This window comes from Ostrea edulis, chromosome 3 (assembly GCF_947568905.1).
Source record: "Ostrea edulis chromosome 3, xbOstEdul1.1, whole genome shotgun sequence".
Taxonomy (NCBI): Eukaryota; Metazoa; Mollusca; class Bivalvia; order Ostreida; family Ostreidae; genus Ostrea; species Ostrea edulis.
Window position 1 is genome coordinate 97,639,980 of NC_079166.1, and position 24,928 is coordinate 97,664,907.

Consider the following 24,928-nt stretch of genomic DNA (forward strand, 5'->3'; position numbering starts at 1 on the left):
GAATCACTGATACACACACCACACTGTGAGGAATCACTGATACACACACCACACTGTGAGGAATCACTGATACACACACCACACTGTGAGGAATCACTGATACACACACCACACTGTGAGGAATCACTGATACACACACCACACTGTGAGGAATCACTGATACACACACCACACTGTGAGGAATCACTAATACACACACCATACTGTGAGGAATCACTGATACATACACCACACTGAGGAATCACTGATACACACACCACTGTGGGGAATCACTGATACACACACCACACTGTGGGAATCACTGATACACACACCATACTGTGAGGAATCACTGATACACACACCACACTGAGGAATCACTGATACACACACCACATTGTGAGGAATTACTGATATATACACCACACTGTGAGGAATCACTGATACACACACCACACTGTAAGGAATCACTGATACAAACACCACACTGTGGAGAATCACTGATACACACATCACACTGTGGGGAATCACTGATACATACACCACACTGTGGGGAATCACTGATACATACACCACACTGTGGAGAATCACTGATACACACACCACACTGTGAAGAATCACTGATACACACACCATACTGTGGGGAATCACTGATACACACACCACTGTGAGGAATCACTGATACACACACCACACTGAGGAATCACTGATATATACACCACACTGTGAGGAATCACTGATACACACACCATACTGTGGGGAATCACTGATACACACACCACTGTGAGGAATCACTGATACACACACCACACTGAGGGATCACTGATACACACACCACACTGTGAGGAATCACTGATACACACACCACACTGTGGGGAATCACTGATACACACACCACACTGTGAGGAATCACTGATACACACACCATACTGTGGGGAATCACTGATGCACACACCACTGTGAGGAATCACTGATACACACACCACACTGAGGAATCACTGATACACACACCACACTGTGGGGAATCCCTGATATAGTAGGCACACAAATTCAAATAACATGGATATTTGATGGACATTTTATTTCTGTTCTTTGATTCCTGCAAAACTTGGTATTGATACAATAGCAAAGACACAATGCATTTGCTGTATGTTTCAGACGTAAACATAGAAGGGGCTGAATTATGCAACAGCAAAACAAGAAATGCACTGGGTATATAACCTAATTTGATAAAAGATATGAATATGTAGTACATAGCTATATTGTTTCTTTTGTTTGGTCCCAGGCTTGCATGTTGACATTTTATCCGGAGTTTGAGGCTGAAGAGGAGTCAGGGGTGGAGGTGATTTTGATGATTGACAGCTCTAATTCCATGAAAGACTCCGCCCTCCAAGATGCCAAGAAGGCTGCACTTCTGATGTTGCACCACTTAAACTGTGGGTGGAGGTTTAACGTGGTGATGTTTGGAACAGGTACAGGGTGTTTTAGATTGAACTGTGGGTAGAGGTTTAACGTGGTGATATTTGGAACAGGTACAGGGTGTTTCAGATGGAACTGTGGGTAGAGGTTTAAGTGGTGACATTTGGAACAGGTACAGGGTGTTTCAGATGGAACTGTGGGTAGAGGTTTAAAGTGGTGACATTTGGAACAGGTACAGGGTGTTTCATGATTGAACTGTGATTGCAGGTTTAACAAAACAAGCAACCATCTCTTCTACATATGAAAAATAATTCATTAACTTGAATCGGACATACTTTTTCAATTGATAGAATTCCTGTAGAAGTAGTCAAATCAATTGAAATTTGTGTTCAGTTAATTAATCACATCATATCAAGTGAAAGGATGCACTTTCTGATGTTTCAGAGTGTGACATTTGTTGATTGAATGAAATATCATTCACATTCTCTAGTTTATTCATACAGAACCCTAACCCTAACCCAGACAATGAACTACTGTAAATGTATTACATTTGGCTGTGTATTCTATTTAGAGCCTTTGGCGGAACACAGCTTCCGCTAAATCAAGTACATTGCTAAATGCCATTCGTAAATCTAAATGTTTGAAGTAATTCAGGAATGCGCTAAATCAAATCTACGCTAACTTGTTGAAAAAACAATTTCCGCCAAATATCGTACATGCCAAATATAATACGTTTACAGTATATCGATAGAACAGGTGTATGTACAGATGTAATAAGGTCAATGTGTATGTATATATGTAATCAGGTCAATGTGTATGTATATATGTAATCAGGTCAATGTGTATGTATATGTAATCAGGACAATGTGTATGTACAGATGTAATCAGGACAATGTGTATGTACAAATGTAATCAGGTCAATGTGTATGTATATATGTAATCAGGACAATGTGTATGTACATATGTAATCAGGAGAATGTGTATGTATATATGTAATCAGGACAATGTGTATGTATATATGTAATCAGGAGAATGTGTATGTGCAGATGTAATCAGGAGAATGTGTATGTATATATGTAATCAGGACAATGTGTATGTACAGATGTAATCAGGACAATGTGTATATACAGAAGTAATCAGGACAATGTGTATGTACAGATGTAATCAGGACAATGTGTATGTATATATGTAATCAGGACAATGTGTATGTACAGATGTAATCAGGTCAATGTGTATGTATATATGTAATCAGGACAATGTGTATGTACATGTATAAATGTAATCAGGTCAATGTGTATGTACAGATGTAATCAGGAGAATGTGTATGTATATATGTAATCAGGACAATGTGTATGTACAGATGTAATCAGGACAATGTGTATATACAGAAGTAATCAGGACAATGTGTATGTATATATGTAATCAGGTCAATGTGTATGTACAGATGTAATCAGGACAATGTGTATGTACAGATGTAATCAGGAGAATGTGTATGTATATATGTAATCAGGACAATGTGTATGTATATATGTAATCAGGACAATGTGTATGTACAGATGTAATCAGGACAATGATCTATAGCGATAGAACATGTGGATACATACACAAAAAGTTTAAACATTTGAAATAAGTGACAGACAAAAGTGGGTAAGGGGAGGGAGCAAAAGACAGAGAACCTCTCTTGAAAGCTTTGATAAGGAGACAGGATTTGGTGAATTACTGATTTGATAAGGAGACAGGGTTTTGTGAATTAGTGCTTTGATAAGGAGGCAGGGTTTTGTGAATTAGTGCTTTGATAAGGAGACGGTATGGGGAATTAGTGCTTCGATAAGGAGACAGGGTTTGGTGAATTAGTGCTTTGATAAGGAGACAGGGTTTGGGGAATAATGCTTTGATAAGGAGGAATTAGTTAGCTAGGGTTTATGATGCCAGCTAGCCCTCTCCCATGATATAGCTAAGTGTTTACTGGATGTCATGATATAGCTAAGTGTTTACTGGATGTCATGATATAGCTAAGTGTTTACTGGATGTCATGATATAACTCAGTGTTTACTGGATGTCATGATATAACTAAGTGTTTACTGGATGTCCTGATATAACTTAAGTGTTTACTGGATGTCATGATATAACTTAAGTGTTTACTGGATGTCATGATGTAACTCAGTGTTTACTGGATGTCATTATATAACTGTTTACTGGATGTCATTATATAACTAAGTGTTTAATGGATGTCATGATATAACTAAGTGTTTACTGGATGTCATGATGTAACTCAGTGTTTACTGGATGTCATGATATAACTAAGTGCTTACTGGATGTCATTATATAGCTAAGTGTTTACTGGATGTCATGATATAACTAAGTGCTTACTGGATGTCATGATATAGCTAAGTGTTTACTGGATGTCATGATATAACTCAGTGTTTACTGGATGTCATGATATAACTAAGTGTTTACTGGATGTCATTATATAGATAAGTGTTTACTGGATGTCATGATATAGCTAAGTGTTTACTGGATGTCATGTTATAACTCAGTGTTTACTGGATGTCATTATATATATAAGTGTTTACTGGATGTCATGATATAACTAAGTGTTTACTGGATGTCATTATATAACTCAGTGTTTACTGGATGTCATTATATAACTCAGTGTTTACTGGATGTCATTATATAACTCAGTGTTTACTGGATGTCATGATATAACTAAGTGCTTACTGGACGTCATGATATAACTGTTTACTGGATGTCATTATATAACTCAGTGTTTACTGGATGTCATGATATAACTAAGTGCTTACTGGATGTCATGATATAACTGTTTACTGGATGTCATGATATAACTAAGTGTTTACTGGATGTCATGATATAGCTAAGTGTTTACTGGATGTCATGATGTAACTCAGTGTTTACTGGATGTCATGATATAACTAAGTGTTTACTGGATGTCATTATATAACTAAGTGTTTACTGGATGTCAAGATGTAACTCAGTGTTTACTGGATGTCATGATGTAACTCAGTGTTTATTGGATGTCATGATATAGCTAAGTGTTTACTGGATGTCATGATGTAACTAAGTGTTTACTGGATGTCATGATATAACTAAGTGTTTACTGGATGTCATGATATAGCTAAGTGTTTACTGGATGTCATGATGTAACTCAGTGTTTACTGGATGTCATGATGTAACTCAGTGTTTACTGGATGTCATTATATAACTCAGTGTTTACTGGATGTCATTATATATATAAGTGTTTACTGGATGTCATGATATAACTAAGTGTTTACTGGATGTCATTACATAATTAAGTGTTTACTGGATGTCATGATGTAACTCAGTGTTTACTGGATGTCATGATATAACTCAGTGCTTACTGGATGTCATGATATAACTAAGTGTTTATTTAATGTCATGATATAGCTAAATGTTTACTGGATGTCATGATGTAACTCAGTGTTTACTGGATGTCATTATATAACTCAGTGTTTACTGGATGTCATTATATAACTAAGTGTTTACTGTATAAGTGTGTACTGGATGTCATGATATAACTAAATGTTTACTGGATGTCATGATGTAACTAAGTGTTTACTGGATGTCATTATATATATAAGTGTTTACTGGATGTCATTATATAACTAAGTGTTTACTGTATAAGTGTGTACTGGATGTCATGATATAACTAAGTGTTTACTGGATGTCATGATATAACTAAGTGTTTACTGTATAAGTGTGTACTGGATGTCATGATATAACTAAGTGTTTACTGGATGTCATGATATAACTAAGTGTTTACTGGATGTCATGATATAACTAAGTGTTTACTGGATGTCATGATATAACTAAGTTTTTACTGGATGTCATGATATAACTAAGTGTTTACTGGATGTCATGATATAACTAATTGTTTACTGGATGTCATTATATAGCTAAGTGGTGAGCAGATGTCATGATATATAACTTGCTATAAAATTTGACATCTTTCATGAAGACCACAGTTATTTTTGTGGGAGTCTTTAGACTGTATGTTACAGTTATTGCCAGTTATTCCATTTCTGTATTGCCTGTAGAACAAATTGCTAGCAGGTATTCACTTGGAAAATCAAACGTTGTTGAATTATCCAATCTTTACTTTCTTCCATTTCAGCTTTTTCGGAGCTTTTTCCATCCTCACAGCCAGTTAGCAAATCCAATTTACAAGCTGCAAAACAATTCATTCAGGTAAATTATTAATCAATGACTTAGAATTACCAAGAATTTATATGCCATTAGAACATCAGAATTATTGCTAAGACATGTATAAATTTGTAGAACATCAGAAGTATTGCTAATTAAGACATGTATAAATTTTTGTTGCAGAAACTACATGCTGACCAGGGTAACACTGAACTCTGTCGACCTTTGAACTCTTTCTTCCTCCTAAAACCGGAGAGTTCCACAAGGAATGTTTTTCTCATTTCTGATGGCCACATCAATGATGAAGAGACGGCTCTTTACAGAATTTCCAGAAACTATCAGCACACCAGAATATTTACTCTGGGAGTCAGGTAACATAGAAACTATCAGCACACCAGAATATTTACTCTGGGTGTCAGGTAACATAGAAACTATCAGCACACCAGAATATTTACTCTGGGTGTCAGGTAACATAGAAACTATCAACATACCAGAATATTTACTCTGGGTGTCAGGTAACATAGAAACTATCAACATACCAGAATATTTACTCTGGGAGGCAGGTAACATAGAAACTATCAACATACCAGAATATTTACTCTGGGAGTCAGGTAACATAGAAACTATCAACATACCAGAATATTTACTCTGGGTGTCAGGTAACATAGAAACTATCAACATACCAGAATATTTACTCTGGGTGTCAGGTAACATAGAAACTATCAACACACCAGAATATTTACTCTGGGAGGCAGGTAACATAGAAACTATCAATATACCAGAATATTTACTCTGGGAGTCAGGTAACATAGAAACTATCAACATACCAGAATATTTACTCTGGGAGTCAGGTAACATAGAAACTATCAACACACCAGAATATTTACTCTGGGTGTCAGGTAAAATACAAACTATCAACAAACTAGAATATTTACTCTGGGAGTCAGGTAACATAGAAACTATCAACACACCAGAATATTTACTCTGGGTGTCAGGTAAGATACAAACTATCAACATACCAGAATATTTACTCTGGGAGTCAGGTAACATAGAAACTATCAGCACACCAGAATATTTACTCTGGGAGTCAGGTAACATAGAAACTATCAACACACCAGAATATTTACTCTGGGAGTCAGGTAACATAGAAACTATCAATATACCAGAATATTTACTCTGGGAGTCAGGTAACATAGAAACTATCAACATACCAGAATATTTACTCTGGGTGTCAGGTAACATAGAAACTATCAACACACCAGAATATTTACTCTGGGTGTCAGGCAACATAGAAACTATCAACACACCAGAATATTTACTCTGAGTGTCAGGTAACATAGAAACTATCAGCACACCAGAATATTTACTCTGGGAGTCAGGTAACATAGAAACTATCAATATACCAGAATATTTACTCTGGGTGTCAGGTAACATAGAAACTATCAACACACCAGAATGTTTACTCTGGGTGTCAGGTAACATACAAACTATCAGCACACTAGAATATTTACTCTGGAAGTCAGGTAACATAAAAACTATCAACACCCCAGAATATTTACTCTGGGAGTCAGGTAACATAGAAACTATCAATATACCAGAATATTTACTCTGGGAGTCAGGTAACATAGAAACTATCAACACACTAGAATATTTACTCTGGGTGTCAGGTAACATAGAAACTATCAACATACCAGAATATTTACTCTGGGAGTCAGGTAACATAGAAACTATCAATATACCAGAATATTTACTCTGGGAGTCAGGTAACATAGAAACTATCAACACACTAGAATATTTACTCTGGGTGTCAGGTAACATAGAAACTATCAACATACCAGAATATTTACTCTGGGAGTCAGGTAACATAGAAACTATCAACACACCACAATATTTACTCTGGGAGTCAGGTAACATAGAAACTATCAACACACCAGAATATTTACTCTGGGAGTCAGGTAACATAGAAACTATCAACACACCGGAATATTTACTCTGGGAGTCAGGTAACATACAAACTATCAACATACCAGAATATTTACTCTGGGAGTCAGGTAACATAGAAACTATCAACATACCAGAATATTTACTCTGGGTGTCAGGTAACATAGAAACTATCAACACACCAGAATGTTTACTGTGGATGTCAGGTAGTTATGGAGAATGGAATCTTAAATTGAAATGATTGTTTTATTTTTTAAAGGTAATAAAAGATTAAATGAATTTTCTTATTTTAATTCCTAAATAATCACATGTATCCCTGTGAGCTCGAAATAAAGGACACCACAGAGTCGTCCACTTCTGCTTTATACTTAGATATTTTATTGAAAGTAGATATTAACGGCAAACTGACAACTCAACTGTATGACAAACGGGATGATTTCAGCTTCTCCATCGTCAACTTCCCACATTTATGTAGCAATATTCCATTATCACCTGCATATGGTGTTTATATATCTCAACTGATTCGATATGCAAGAGCTTGTTCTGGGTATAGTCAGTTTTTAAATCGAGGTAAGCTACTGACAAACAAGTTGATGGTACAGGGATTTCAACAGTCTCATTGAAGTCAGCATTTCGCAAATTCTATGGTCGTTATAATGATCTAGTTCGTCAATACAACCTCGCATTGGGTCAAATGCTGTCTGACGTGTTTCATACCGATTGTTAAGCCGTTCTTGGCACACTGATTTTGACTGCGGATAACTCCGTTTACCTGATCAGGATATGGGGCTCATGGCGGGTGTGAACGGTCAACAGGGGATGCTTACTCCTCCTAGGCACCTGATCCCACCTCTGGTGTGTCCTGGGGTCCGTGTTTGCCCAACTATCTATTTTGTATTGCTTGTAGGAGTTATGAGATTGATCACTGTTCGTTATCTTCACCTTGCATGTAGTACCTTAATAAAAATTGTTATTAAGGTCCAATCACTGGTGTACAGGGAGTTGTTGCTGAGGTCCAGTCACGGGTGTACAGAGATTTTTTATTAAGGTCCAGTCACGGGGTTACAGGGAGTTGTTATTAAGGTCCAGTCATGGGGTTACAGGGAGTTGTTATTAAGGTCCAGTCATGGGTGTACAGGGAGTTGTTATTAAGGTCCAGTCACGGGATTTGCCCTGTGTGTTATTCCGTGCCGTAGGTCTCGATGTGTAGGAACACAAACCGAGTAAATCCCCGTACATCCTTGATTGGACCACAATAACTGATACAATTCAGTGTTTGTTCTGTGGTTAATAATGGATGAATAGAGATTGTCATATCTGAGTGCCACCATAAATTAGCTCTTGTTCTTCATCATCGACGGCGCTATAATATCAATCCCACTAAAATTAGTGTGTACAAAGTTTAAGGTTGCTTATCAGTAGAGAGTATTTCAGGATCATCAACCAATTTATTTTGTAATTTAGGAATAAAAGAAGTTGATAATTTTGAAGATTTTTGTGAATATCATAATTATTAATGAGAAAAATAGAGACTTCATTCATATTCAATCATAAATCTATAATCTAAAACCCATTTGGATGTATGCTGTCCATTGTTATTTGGATGTATGCTGTCCATTGTTATTTGGATGTATGCTGTCCATTGTTATTTGGATGTATGCTGTCCATTGTTATTTGGATGTATGCTGTCCATTGTTATTTGGATGTATGCTGTCCATTGTTATTTGGATGTATGCTGTCCATTGTTATTTGGATGTATGCTGTCCATTGTTATTTGGATGTATGCTGTCCATTGTTATTTGGATGTATGCTGTCCATTGTTATTTGGATGTATGCTGTCCATTGTTATTTGGATGTATGCTGTCCATTGTTATTTGGATGTATGCTGTCCATTGTTATTTGGATGTATGCTGTCTTTGTTATTTTGCTATAAGTAAAGCTGGTGGTAAAACTTGTGTAGGATTAATGACAAAAAGTGACATATGCAGTACTGTATTATATCAAGGATCCATGCACATTTATCATATCTCTTCTCTCCCAGATCTGTGTCGAACCGTTACCTGCTGAAGGCAGTGTTTAACATTTCTTTTCTCCTCTAGCTCCGTGGCGAACCGTCATCTGCTGAAGGCTGTGGCCCGCGTCGGGGCGGGATCTTTTGAGTTTTATGACTCCAAGTTCAAATCCAAGTGGGAAGATAAGGTAAGATTTCTTGTTGTTATATCCCCCCTCCCCACGAACAAAGTTTTTTTGGGAGTTGGGTTGTGTGTACTTGAATCACCTTGTCCATCTGACCTTCCATCCATAGACAGCATTTGTCCAGACAATATCTTTAACACTGATGAGCAGATTTTATTACAGTCGTATATATCTTTTAATATATTGAATAATGAAGTTGTGCACCTGTTTCAGTTTTACGTATATCTTTTAATATATTGAATAATGAAGTTGTGCACCTGTTTCAGTTTTACGTATATCTTTTAATATATTGAATAATGAAGCTATTGTGATTGAGATTCTTCACATTAAGAAGTTATGGATATTTTTTCCATTTTGAGTGGGTGTTGTCATTGTCCAGACTATATCTTAAAAACAGTCTGCCCACTCACAATAACCACTTGTCTGCTCACTCACAATAACCACTTGTCTGCTCACTCACAATAACCACTTGTCTGCCCACTCACTATAACCACTTGTCTGCTCACTCACTATAACCACTTGTCTGCTCACTCCCAATAACCACTTGTCTGCCCACTCACTATAACCACTTGTCTGCTCAATCACAATAACCACTTGTCTGCTCACTCACAATAACCACTTGTCTTCTCACTCACAATAACCACTTGTCTGCTCACTCACTATAACCACTTGTCTGCTCACTCACAATAACACCTTGTCTGCCCACTCACTATAACCACTTGTCTGCTCACTCACTATAACCACTTGTCTGCTCACTCACAATAACCACTTGTCTGCTCACTCACTATAACCACTTGTCTGCCCACCCACAATAACCACTTATCTGCCCACTCACAATAACACCTTGTCTGCCCACTCACTATAACCACTTGTCTGCTCATTATAATCACTTGTCTGCTCACTCACTATAACCACTTGTCTGCTCACTCCCAATAACCACTTGTCTGCCCACTCACTATAACCACTTGTCTGCTCAATCACAATAACCACTTGTCTTCTCACTCACAATAACCACTTGTCTGCTCACTCACTATAACCACTTGTCTGCCCACCCACAATAACCACTTGTCTGCTCACTCACAATAACACCTTGTCTGCCCACTCACTATAACCACTTGTCTGCTCACTCACTATAACCACTTGTCTGCTCACTCACAATAACCACTTGTCTGCCCACTCACAAATAACCACTTGTCTGCCCACTCACAATAACCACTTGTCTGCCCACTCACAATAACCACTTGTCTGCTCACTCACAATAACCACTTGTCTGCTCATTATAATCACTTGTCTGCTCATTATAACCACTTGTTTGCTCATTATAACCACTTGTCTGCTCACTCACAATAACCACTTGTCTGCTCATTATAATCACTTGTTTGCTCATTATAACCACTTGTCTGCTCACTCACTATAACACCTTGTCTGCCCACTCACAATAACCACTTGTCTGCCCACTCACAATAACCACTTGTCTGCTCACTCACTTTAATCACTTGTCTACCCACTCACAATAACCACTTGTCTGCCCACTCACTATAACCACTTGTCTGCTCACTCACTATAACCACTTGTCTGCTCATTATAATCACTTGTTTGTTCATTATAACCACTTGTCTGCCCACTCACAATAACCACTTGTCTGCCCACTCACAATAACCACTTGTCTGCTCACTCACAATAACCACTTGTCTGCTCACTCACAATAACCACTTGTCTGCTCACTCACAATAACCGCTTGTCTGCCCACTCACTATAAGCACTTGTCTGCTCACTCACAATAACCACTTGTCTGCTCACTCACAATAACCACTTCTCTGCCCACTCACAATAACCACTTGTCTGCTCACTCACTATAACCACTTGTCTGCTCACTCACAATAACCACTTGTCTGCTCACTCACTATAACCACTTGTCTGCTCACTCACTATAACCACTTGTCTGCTCACTCACAATAACACCTTGTTTGCCCACTTACTATAACCACTTGTCTTCTCACTCACAATAACCACTTGTCTGCTCACTCACTATAACCACTTGTCTGCTCACTCACAATAACACCTTGTATGCCCACTCACTATAACCACTTGTCTGCTCACTCACTATAACCACTTGTCTGCTCACTCACAATAACCACTTGTCTGCTCACTCACTATAACCACTTGTCTGCCCACTCACAATAACACCTTGTCTGCCCACTCACTATAACCACTTGTCTGCTCACTCACTATAACCACTTGTCTGCTCACTCACTATAACCACTTGTCTGCTCACTCACTATAACCACTTGTCTGCTCACTCACAATAACCACTTGTCTGCTCACTCACTATAACCACTTGTCTGCTCATTATAACCACTTGTCTGCCCACTCACTATAACCACTTGTCTGCCCACTCACAATAACACCTTGTCTGCTCACTCACAATAACCACTTGTCTGCTCATTATAACCACTTGTCTGCCCACTCACTATAACCACTTGTCTGCTCACTCACTATAACCACTTGTCTGCCCACTCACAATAACCACTTGTCTGCTCACTCACAATAATCACTTGTCTGCTCATTATAACCACTTGTTTGCTCATTATAACCACTTGTCTGCTCACTCACAATAACCACTTGTCTGCTCATTATAATCACTTGTTTGCTCATTATAACCACTTGTCTGCCCACTCACAATAACCACTTGTCTGCCCACTCACAATAACCACTTGTCTGCTCACTCACAATAACCACTTGTCTGCTCACTCACAATAACCACTTGTCTGCTCACTCACAATAACCACTTGTCTGCTCACTCACAATAACCACTTGTCTGCTCACTCACAATAACCACTTGTTTGCCCACTCACTATAACCACTTGTCTGCTCATTATAACCACTTGTCTGCTTACACTTACTATAACCACTTGTCTGCTCACACTCACTATAACCACTTGTCTGCCAGGATTCCTAATTGTGACCCAGGAATCCAAAAGCATATCTCGAGAGGTGACCTAAATTTTTTATCTTTTTAGGTGAAGTCGCAGCTACAGAAAGCTGCACAACCAGTTTTGACTTCCGTATCTGTTGACTGGCGCCATGACGACCAGCACCCTGCCCCACTACAAGCTCCACAACAAATCACTGCACTGTTCAACGGATCTCGACAAGTCATCTACGGATTTGTGGACAACTGCTACATGGTGGGAAATTGATTTAAAACTGTAAATCCAAAATCCGAAAGACGCAGTGTAAAAAATATCATTCCGTACACAAAATCAGAAAGACACAGTGTAAAAAATATCACTCCGTACACAAAGTCAGAAAGACACAGTGTAAAAAATATCATTCCGTACACAAAATCCGAAAGACGCAGTGTAAAAAATATCATTCCGTACACAAAATCCGAAAGACGCAGTGTAAAAAATATCATTCGGTACACAAAATCAGAAAGACACAGTGTAAAAAATATCACTCCGTACACAAAATCAGAAAGACACGGTTTAAAAAATATCACTCCGTACACAAAGTCAGAAAGACACAGTGTAAAAAATATCACTCCGTACACAAAATCAGAAAGACACGGTTTAAAAGATATCACTCCGTACACAAAATCAGAAAGACACAGTGTAAAAAAATATCATTCGGTACACAAAATCAGAAAGACACAGTGTAAAAAATATCACTCCGTACACAAAATCAGAAAGACACAGTGTAAAAAATATCACTCCGTACACAAAATCAGAAAGACACGGTTTAAAAAATATCATTCGGTACACAAAATCAGAAAGACACAGTGTAAAAAATATCACTCCGTACACAAAATCAGAAAGACACAGTGTAAAAAATATCACTCCGTACACAAAATCAGAAAGACACGGTTTAAAAAATATCATTCGGTACACAAAACCAGAAAGACACAGTGTAAAAAATATCACTCCGTACACAAAATCAGAAAGACACAGTGTAAAAAATATCATTCCGTACACAAAATCAGAAAGACACAGTGTAAAAAATATCACTCCGTACACAAAATCAGAAAGACACAGTGTAAAAAATATCACTCCGTACACAAAGTCAGAAAGACACAGTGTAAAAAATATCACTCCGTACACAAAATCAGAAAGACACGGTTTAAAAAATATCACTCCGTACACAAAATCAGAAAGACACGGTTTAAAAAATATCATTCGGTGCACAAAATCAGAAAGACACGGTTTAAAAAATATCACTCCCTACTCAAAATCAGAAAGACAGAGTGTAAAAAATATTATTCCATGCACAAAATCAGAAAGACGCAGTGTAAAATGGGGTTTAATGTATTTTTTTATTACAAATTTTGGGTTTTTTTTCTTGGATTTGCCAGACCACAAAATTAAGCAATCAAAAAAGTACCAACTCATAAAAAGAATATTGAGTAGCTGTTCATTAAAGTTTTACACAGATGAATATTATTATCTTAACGAGTCGTGATTTCATTCCTTAATGAGTCGCGATTTAATTCTTTAATGAGTCGTGATTTACTTCCTTAATTGTTATGTTTACACAGATGAATATTATTATCTTAACGAGTTGTGATTTAATTCCTTAGCGAGTCATGATTTAATTCCTTAATGGGTTGTGATTTAATTCCTTTATGAGTCAAGATTTAATTCCGTAATTGTTATGTTTATGCAGATAATTATCATTATCTTTAAGTTAGTGAGTCGTGATTTAATTCCTTACTTGTTATGTTTATGTAGATGAATTTTATTATCTTCACGAGTCGTGATTTTATTCCTTAATTGTTTCGTTTATATATGCAGATGAATATTATCATCTTATTGAGTCGTGATTTAATTCCTTAATTGTTTTGTTTATATATGCAGATGAATATCATTATCTTCACGAGTCTTGATTTTATTCCGTAATTGTTTTGTTTATATATGCAGATGAATATTATCATCTTAATGAGTCGTGATTTAATTCCTTAATTGGTATTCAGACTTTGCTGAGAGAAATGGATTTAATATAATTCATAACTGAAAATCCTTTATAACAGCCTCTATAGATCCAATCACTAGCTCAGTACGCAAGTGAGGTCGTGAGTGGATCTACACATACGATCCTAATCAGATTGTTACAACTGAAGGCCTTTAATTAGCATTCTTAATAAAGATTCCTTCTGAAGGATAAGTGATAGACATTAATTTTATTAGGCAGATAAAGTCAGCTTTCTTCATTAGTAAAGATTCCCTCTGGAAGATAATTTAAAAGCGATAGACATTAATTTTATAATGCAGATAAGTTGTCTGTATTCTGAAAATAACTTTGTGTTTGGACATTGCAGGCCACCCTGCGAGCGGAGATAGCTGGACAAGAGATATCAACTGTTGTGTCGACCTCTGACCTCAGTGTCACAAAGGGCAAGGTCAGTGTAAAGACATTGAATTCCTGTGACCAACAAAAGACATACATGCATGCATTACACAAACAGGAAGTGAATAAGGACCCAGATTTGACTATGATTTTAATAATATATCATCTTAAATTCTACAATAAAACTGCAATATCTTGGATTTACTCACTGCTTGCATAAATGAAAGGAAAGGCAAGGTTTAGTTGACATGGGAAATATTATATTAGTTGAATAAATGTTGGATTGATTGATTGTATATTGTTTAATGTCCCTCTTGAGAATTTTTCACTCATATAGAGCTTAAATGTTGGATATCCTGATTCACAATCAATGAAGGTTTGAGTATTTTTCAATAGATGTTGCACAGACTCACTGCCAAAGGCGTGATCAGGGATTGGGAGGATGGAGTACTCTCCCCTGACAGAACAGGACATGAGGTAAAAAGCAGAGATATCTGGATGAATCCTTGTTTTAAATTGGATAAACAACTAAAATGGACGACATATTGCTTGTTGTACTGCTACCTAGGAAGATTCTGTGATTAATTTCCCCCAGCAGCCATCTAAAACTAGAAAACAAAGAATTCAAATGACTTTTAGATATCATTTGGAATAAGATTTGATTTAGTTTTCTTTTTGTACTTAGTTGATTAAAGAGCATATTGCTTTTTAAGCTCATCTGAGCTGAAGGATGGAGTGAGCTTTTCTGATCATCTGTCTGGTGTCTGTTGTCATTGTTGTCGGCGTAAACTTTTCATATTTTCATTTTCTTCTCCAGAACCACTGGAAAAATTTCAATTAAACTTGGCACAAATCATCCTATGGTGAATGGGATTTAAGTTTGTTCTAATGAAGATTTAAATTCAATTACAATATGAAATTGATTTATTGTTTTCTTGGAAATTCAGGTTAAAAAGATGAACATGAAGCAGTATGTGATAGAGCTGAGTAAGAAATACACGATCGTCACATCACTCACCAGTTTTGTTGCCATCGAAAAGCGAGAGAAGGTAAAGACTATCAAAAATTGCAAGAAGGTAAATACCATAAAAAAAGTGAGAAGTAAATACCATAAAAAAAGTGAGAAGTAAATACCATAAAAAAGTGAGAAGTAAATACCATAAAAAAATCGAGAAACATAAATATCATAAAACCGTGAGAAGTAAATACCATATAAAAAGTGAGAATCGTAAATACATAAAAAAAGTGAGAAACGTAAAAACCATAAAAAAGTGAGAAACGTAAATACTATAAAAAAGTGAGAATCGTAAATACCATAAAAAAAAGTGAGAAATGTAAATTCCATAAAAAAAAGTGAGAAACGTAAATACCATCTTTTGTAACACATTGTCGTTATCTTAATTATGAAAATAAATTTCACAACTTCATAATGAATATACAGTGGAACTTCGGTATGTGGGACTTTGGTATCTCAAACATCAATATTTTAATTACTGGGTATCATGCCATCTCAAACATTGATATCTCGAATACCATGCTATCACAAACATTGATATCTCGAATAATATGCTATCTCAAACATTGATATCTCGAATACCATGCTATCTCAAACCTCGATATTTTGAATACCATGCTATCTCAAACATTGATATCTCGAATACCATGCTATCACAAACCTCGATATCTTGAATACCATGCTATCTCAAAGTGAGCTGTATGTCCTATCTGCATTTTCTTTATGTATTTTAACCGTGATATCTTGAGCATTCAGATATCTTGAAATTTTCTCTCCAATACCCATTGAGTTCAAGATAATGAGGTTGCCTATATCTAACGACTCCATGGTAATTTGTTTCATTACCGAGTCACTTTAAGTCGTATTATTTAGAATATTTTGATTATATAAACAGTGTGTACAATAGTCACTCATTTCTCACACAATTTTTTGTTCTGAAGGATGAGGTTGTTCCTGAAGATGCCCCTGATATCTGGGACCTGCTTGAAAATGAAGACGTGGATCAGCTGCAATATCTATCCTGGACCGGCGATGATGAGGTGATGATATGATTCTGTATTGACTTTTTCTGTGTATAATCAAACGTTGCGGCAGTGAAGAGAAACGGTTGCTGTGGAGAATGATTGATTGTTTTTATATTGTTTAAAGTCCCTCTCAAAATTTTTCATTCATATGGAGACATCACCATTGCTGGTGAAGGGCTGCAAAATTTAGGCCTATGCTCGGCACTTATGGCATTTGAGCAGGGAGGGATCTTATCATGTCACACCTGCTGTGAGAGGGGGCCTCAGTTTTTATGGTCTCATCCAAAAGACTTCCCAATTTTGTCGCCTCTTACGACAAGCAAGGGGTACTGAGGACCTATTCTAACCCGGATCCCCATGGGATGGTTGCTGTTCAAAGTGACAGTTGTTGGAAAACTCATACTCTTATAGTGATAGCAAAACACACTTTACAAAGAAAACCCATCTTTTTTCTTTATTTTCTTTTCTTTTTTACAGTTTTTAGCATCAGATGATAATCTATTAAAAAAATTGACAAAACCATTCATTTAGTAAACAACAATAAAACACATTGCAATATAAAAAAAGATGTATTCTTATGCCACCAGCATGCTATGCTTTTTGTTTGAGTGATATTCTTGATTTTTTGTAAATATTGGATTTCTGTGTTCTAGGCTACAAGTGTGGGAAGTGAGACCAGTACCGATTCATTAGGAGAGGAAGAGGAAGAGGAGTGTGCGTCGACAGTGGAGGAGTGTGAGATAGAGTATGATTTATGTTCCGAGGGGGACTGGGTGGAGAAGTCGGCGATGATCAGCCCCAGGACTGCTTTACTTGATGAGGTGAGTGACGCGATTAGTGCACCATACATGGAGGAGGAGGAAGGCACTGAATTACTAGATGAACTTTATGAGCTGATGGGCGAACAAAATGAGGGAAAGGAGAGTGCTGATTCACCTGTAGATGAGGAGGAGGAGGAAGAGGAAGAGGAGTGTGCGTATGAGGAGGAAGGAAGAAAGAGTCTCAGAAAGAAGAAGGTAAAGAAATCGGTGAGATATTGTCTTATTTCATGTACGATGTATTTTGTTGAACATTAAGTCAATAGTTACATGTACAATGTATTTTGTTGTACATTAAGTCAATAGTTACATGTACAATGTGTTTTGTTGTACATAAAGTCAATAGTTACATGTACAATGTATTTTGTTGGACATTAAGTCAATAGTTCTTAGTAAATTTGTTAAAATTTTAAAAATTTTATGAAGAGCAAGCACGAGTGAAGTATCTGTTGGTTGAGGTTTTTTTTTTTTTATATCTCCAAATGATGTCTAAAGAAAGTTTGGATCTCTTGCTGTTATTGAGACTGTGTGGAGCTCCTACTGATAACACTCTCTGGTTCTGGCTTAGGACCATGAACTGAGAATAAACTTAAATACAATTTTAGAAGAGATCTAATCCATAAAATATTGATGATGTTAACAAAAGTCATGTTGAGATTAGCTTTCAAATATGATTAAAGATGTCATTAAACATTTTTGTGATTTTTACATGTGGTGATACATTCAGTTTCTAATTTTCCACCAAGTCTATTCTCAGTTGTAGTCATGGAGCCTGGTTTTTACACTGCCCAGTACACTGGGGGTAGACATCTGGTATTTCTGTCATGTGATGGCAGACAGATTGTAGGCTTTAAGATATTTGGACACATATTCCACAGAGGGTATATCCTTGATTCTTAGCTTGGCCAGAAGCGAGTTGTGGCTTTGTCTTGTTGTCTAGCACCACAGATTAATCTAATCATTGTCCTGTAATTGCGATGTAGCCGTTGTCCTGTAATTGCGATGTAGCCGTTGAATGTCATGTGTTTAAAACCCGAGGTTTGCTGTCACACACAAAGAAATGATGAATAGATGTAATGTGATGAATAGGTACAATGTGATGAATAGATATAATCTGATGAATAGGTACAATGTGATGAATAGGTGTGTGATGAATAGGTACAATGTGATGAATAGGTATGTGATGAATAGGTACAATGTGATGAATAGGTATAATGTGATGAATAGGTACAATGTGATGAATATGTACAATGTGATGAATAGGTATACTGTGATGAATAGGTACAATGTGATGAATAGGTATGTGATGAATAGGTACAATGTGATGAATAGGTATGTGATGAATAGGTACAATGTGATGAATAGTTATAATGTGATGAATAGGTGTAATGTGATGAATAGTTATAATGTGATGAATAGGTATAATGTGATGAATAGGTGTAATGTGATGAATAGTTATAATGTGATGAATAGGTGTAATGTGATGAATAGGTATAATGTGATGAATAGGTGTAATGTGATGAATAGGTATAATGTGATGAATAGGTGCAATGTTATGAATATGTATAATGTGATGAATAGGTACAATGTGATGAATATGTACAATGTGATGAATAGGTGTAATGTGATGAATAGGTATGTGGTGAATAGGTACAATGTGATGAATAGGTATGTGATGAATAGGTACAATGTGATGAATAGGTATAATGTGATGAATAGGTACAATGTGATGAATATGTACAATGTGATGAATAGGTATAATGTGATGAATAGGTACAATGTGATGAATAGGTATGTGATGAATAGGTACAATGTGATGAATAGGTATGTGATGAATATGTACAATGTGATGAATATGTATAATGTGATGAATAGGTATAATGTGATGAATAGGTGTAATGTGATGAATAGTTATAATGTGATGAATAGGTACAACGTGATGAATAGTTATAATGTGATGAATAGGTGTAATCTGATGAATATGTATAATGTGATGAATAGGTACAGTGTGATGAATAGTTATAATGTGATGAATAGGTATAATGTGATGAATAGGTATAATGTGATGAATAGTTATAATGTGATGAATAGGTGTAATGTGATGAATAGTTATAATGTGATGAATAGGTACAATGTGATGAATAGGTATGTGATGAATAGGTGTAATGTGATGAATATGTATAATGTGATGAATAGGTATAATGTGATGAATAGGTGTAATGTGATGAATAGTTATAATGTGATGAATAGGTGTAATCTGATGAATAGGTATAATGTGATGAATAGGTACAATGTGATGAATAGTTATAATGTGATGAATAGGTGTAATGTGATGAATAGGTATAATGTGATGAATAGGTGCAATGTGATGAATAGATATAATCTGATGAATAGGTGTAATCTGATGAATATGTATGTGATGAATAGGTACAATGTGATGAATAGATATAATGTGATGAATAGGTACAATGTGATGAATAGGTGTAATGTGATGAATAGGTACAATGTGATGAATAGGTATAATGTGATGAATAGGTATAATGTGATGAATAGGTACAATGTGATGAATAGGTATAATGTGATGAATAGGTATAATGTGATGAAAAGGTACAATGTGATGAATAGGTATGTGATGAATAGGTACAATGTGATGAATAGGTGTAATGTGATGAATAAGTATGTGATGAATAGGTGTAATGTGATGAATAGGTGTAATGTGATGAATAGGTATAATGTGATGAATAGGTACAATGTGATGAATAGATATAATGTGATGAATAGGTACAATGTGATGAATAGGTATAATGTGATGAATAGGTGTAATGTGATGAATAGGTATAATGTGATGAATAGGTACAATGTGATGAAAAGGTACAATGTGATGAATAGGTATAATGTGATGAATAGGTATAATGTGATGAATAGGTACAATGTGATGAAAAGGTACAATGTGATGAATAGGTATAATGTGATGAATAGGTACAATGTGATGAATAGGTATGTGATGAATAGGTGTAATGTGATGAAAAGGTATAATGTGATGAATAAGTATAATGTGATGAATAGGTACAATGTGATGAATAGGTATGTGATGAATATGTACAATGTGATGAATAGGTGTAATGTGATGAATAGGTGTAATGTGATGAATAATGTACGGATAAGAAGTAAGAATAATGTGTTTCAAGAGATTTTTATTCACAACCAATCTCAGTCAGACAGTTTGTTCAGATATCTATATTTACTTGTTAGTGATGATTCATTTTGGAATCAATGTGATGAATAGGTACAATGTGATGAATAGGTGTAATGTGATGAATAGGTATAATGTGATGAATAGGTGTAATGTGATGAATAAGTATAATGTGATGAATAGGTACAATGTGATGAATAGGTATAATGTGATGAATAGGTGTAATGTGATGAATAGGTGTAATGTGATGAATAATGTACGGATAAGAAGTAAGAATAATGTGTTTCAAGAGATTTTTATTCACAACCAATCTCAGTCAGACAGTTTATGTTGAGATATCTATATTTACTTGTTAGTGATGATTAATTTTGGAATCAATGTGTTAATTGCTTAATGTGATGATCTGTTTTGTTTATAGCTGGGGATCAGAGATTCAATATTTGGTGTATTAGGCATACGGGAACAATCAGGAGAGTTTAAGGTACATACCTTATGCTAGATATATCTGTAATATATCATATGCTAGATAAATCTGTAACATATCATATGCTAGATATGATAAGTTTTTAAATCGAGGTAGGCTAATGGCAAATAAGTTGATGGTGCAGGGGTTTCAACATTCTCGTTTAAAGTCAGCATTTCGCAAATTATATGGTCGTTATAACAATCTAGTTTGCCAATACATCCTATCATTGGGTCAAATGCTGTGACAGTCTGACTTGTTTTATACCAATTGTTAGGCTGTTCTTGGCACACTAATTTTGACTACAGATAACTCCATTTACCTGATCAAGAAACAGGGTTCATGGCATGTGTGACTGGTCGACAGGGGATGCTTACTTCTCCTAGGCACCTGATCCCACCTCTGGTGTGTCCAGGGGTCCGTGTTTGCCATACTCTCTATTTAGTATTGCTTGTGGGAGTAATGAGATTGATCACTGTTCGTTATCTGCATCTTTCATTAGTTTCTTTTATGTAATGAAATGAGATGTTAATTAGTTTTTTAAGCTTTGAGGCATATAAATAATAAAATCTGCATCAAACTTGTTACGGTATTTATAGCAGCCTTTTCTCCTGAATGTTTAGTCTTTTTGAACTTTGGGAGTTGATCTTGGTTCAACTTTCTAAGTCATTATGAACATGATTCGGTATAGAATGTGATTCAAAATGATTGAATAAATTGAAACTAATGTATGATATGGTATACCTGTCCCTTCTCTCTGGCACAATGAATGGAGCAGGGGATGATTACTCCTCCTAGACACATACCCGATCCCACAATGAATGGAGCAGGGGATGATTACTCCTCCTAGACACGTACCCGATCCCACAATGAATGGAGCAGGCTTACTCCTCCTAGACACATACCTGATCCCACAATGAATGGAGCAGACTTACTCCTCCTAGACACGTACCTGATCCCACCTTGGGTGTGCCCAGGGTGTGACCGGTTGACGGGATGCCTACTCCTCCTAGAAACCTAATCCCACCAGGGGTCCATGTTTGCCCAACTCTTCATTATGTATTCCTTATAGGAGTTATGAGATTGATCTCTATTTGTTATGTTCACGTTTTAGTAAAAGTGTTGAAGGGGAGAAGGAGTGAATGTAAAATGTTTAACTGATGCAAGGTGAAGATAGCGAACAGTGATCAATCTCATAACTCCTATATATGTGAAGATAACGAACAGTGATCAATCTCAGAACTCCTATAAAGGTGAAGATAACGAACAGTGATCAATCTCAGAACTCCTATAAAGGTGAAGATAACGAACAGTGATCAATCTCATAACTCCTATAAAGGTGAAGATAACGAACAGTGATCAATCTCAGAACTCCTATAAGCAATACAAAATAGATAGTTGGGCAAACACGGGCCCCTGGACACACCAGAGGTGGGATCAGGTGCCTAGGAGGAGTAAGCATCCCCTGTTGATGTGAGAAATTGTTATTATTGTAGTATGATGATGAAGATGAGGCACCGATTGTGATGGACATGGGCTCACTGTTTATGAAGGCAGGATTCGCTGGAGACTTCTCCCCCAAGGCTGAATTTGAGACCACGGTTGGACGACCACGGCACCAGGGTGTGATGGTCGGAATGGGACAGAAAGATGCATATGTTGGAAAGGTCACAGGTCAGGGTCAACTTCTTTCCTGAAAAATTAAAGTTGGATAAACTTCATGTTAGGTCATGTTAGGTTATCAAACTTCTGAGTCTGGTCTAGTGGTTATCAAACTCCTGAGTCTGGTCTAGTGGTTATCAAACTTCTGAGTCTGGTCTAGTGGTTATCAAACTTCTGAGTCTTGTCTAGTGGTTATCAAACTTCTGAGTCTTGTCTAGTGGTTATCAAACTTCTGAGTCTGGTCTAGTGGTTATCAAACTTCTGAATCTGGTCTAGTGGTTATCAAACTTCTGAATCTGGTCTAGTGGTTATCAAACTTCTAAGTCTAGTCTAATGGTTATCAAACTTCTGAGTCTGGTCTAGTGGTTATCAAACTTCTGAGTCTAGTGGTTATCAAACTTCTGAGCCTATTCTAGTGGTTATAAAACTTCTGAGTCTGGTCTAGTGGTTATCAAACTTCTGAGTGTAGTCTAAAGGTTATCAAACTTCTGAGTCTGGTCTAGTGGTTATCAAACTTCTGAGTCTGGTTTAGTGGTTATCAAACTTCTGAGTCTGGTCTAGTGGTTATCAAACTTCTGAGTCTGGTCTAGTGGTTATCAAACTTCTGAGTCTTGTCTAGTGGTTATCAAACTTCTGAGTCTTGTCTAGTGGTTATCAAACTTCTGAGTCTGGTCTAGTGGTTATCAAACTTCTGAATCTGGTCTAGTGGTTATCAAACTTCTGAATCTGGTCTAGTGGTTATCAAACTTCTAAGTCTAGTCTAATGGTTATCAAACTTCTGAGTCTGGTCTAGTGGTTATCAAACTTCTGAGTCTAGTGGTTATCAAACTTCTGAGCCTATTCTAGTGGTTATAAAACTTCTGAGTCTGGTCTAGTGGTTATCAAACTTCTGAGTGTAGTCTAAAGGTTATCAAACTTCTGAGTCTGGTCTAGTGGTTATCAAACTTCTGAGTCTGGTTTAGTGGTTATCAAACTTCTGAGTCTGGTCTAGTGGTTATCAAACTTCTGAGTCTGGTCTAGTGGTTATCAAACTTCTGAGTCTAGTGGTTATCAAACTTCTGAGTCTAGTGGTTATCAAACTTCTGAGTCTGGTCTAGTGGTTATCAAACTTCTGAGTCTAGTGGTTATCAAACTTCTGAGTCTAGTCTAGTGGTTATCAAACTTCTGAGTCTAGTCTAGTGGTTATCAAACCTCTGAGTCTGGTCTAGTGGTTATCAAACTTCTGAGTCTAGTCTAGTGGTTATCAAACATCTGAGTCTGGTCTAGTGGTTATCAAACTTCTGAGTCTGGTCTAATGGTTATCAAACTTCTGAGTCTGGTCTAGTGGTTATCAAACTTCTGAGTCTGGTCTAGTGGTTATCAAACTTCTGAGTCTGAGTCTGTTCATAGTCCTGATTCATCATTGTGACATCAAACTAGCAGAATCCCATCTCCTCATTATCAGATTCATCATTGTGACATCAAACTAACAGAATCCACTATCTTCATTGTCCAGATTCATCACTGTAGACATCAAACTAGCAGAATCCCATCTCTTCATCATCAGATTCATCATTACAGACATCAAACTAGCAGAATCCCATCTCTTCATTGTCAGATTCATCATTGTGACATCAAACTAGCAGAATCCCATCTCTTCATTGTCAGATTCATCATTGTGACATCAAACTAGCAGAATCCCATCTCTTCATCATC

The 24,928-nt window shown here is 36.6% G+C and overlaps 1 protein-coding gene across 8 annotated transcripts in view; it reads left to right on the forward strand.

The window, feature by feature from the left end:
* LOC125677683 (protein mono-ADP-ribosyltransferase PARP4-like) overlaps window positions 1-24,928 on the forward strand; it is a 162,474-nt gene that overhangs the window by 46,345 nt on the left and 91,201 nt on the right. For 4 of the 8 annotated variants that reach the window (XM_056159644.1, XM_056159648.1, XM_056159650.1 and 1 more), the window contains exons 19-30: window positions 1,265-1,451; window positions 5,549-5,622; window positions 5,761-5,948; window positions 9,618-9,717; window positions 12,735-12,902; window positions 15,029-15,109; window positions 15,454-15,534; window positions 16,005-16,133; window positions 17,014-17,112; window positions 17,751-18,125; window positions 21,527-21,589; window positions 23,068-23,245. In XM_056159644.1, the coding sequence (XP_056015619.1) occupies window positions 1,265-1,451; window positions 5,549-5,622; window positions 5,761-5,948; window positions 9,618-9,717; window positions 12,735-12,902; window positions 15,029-15,109; window positions 15,454-15,534; window positions 16,005-16,133; window positions 17,014-17,112; window positions 17,751-18,125; window positions 21,527-21,589; window positions 23,068-23,245 (1,723 nt within the window). The remainder of the gene's footprint in view (window positions 1-1,264; window positions 1,452-5,548; window positions 5,623-5,760; window positions 5,949-9,617; window positions 9,718-12,734; window positions 12,903-15,028; window positions 15,110-15,453; window positions 15,535-16,004; window positions 16,134-17,013; window positions 17,113-17,750; window positions 18,126-21,526; window positions 21,590-23,067; window positions 23,246-24,928) is intronic. The other 4 variants (XM_056159647.1, XM_056159649.1, XM_056159645.1 and 1 more) reach the window with 3 other exon arrangements.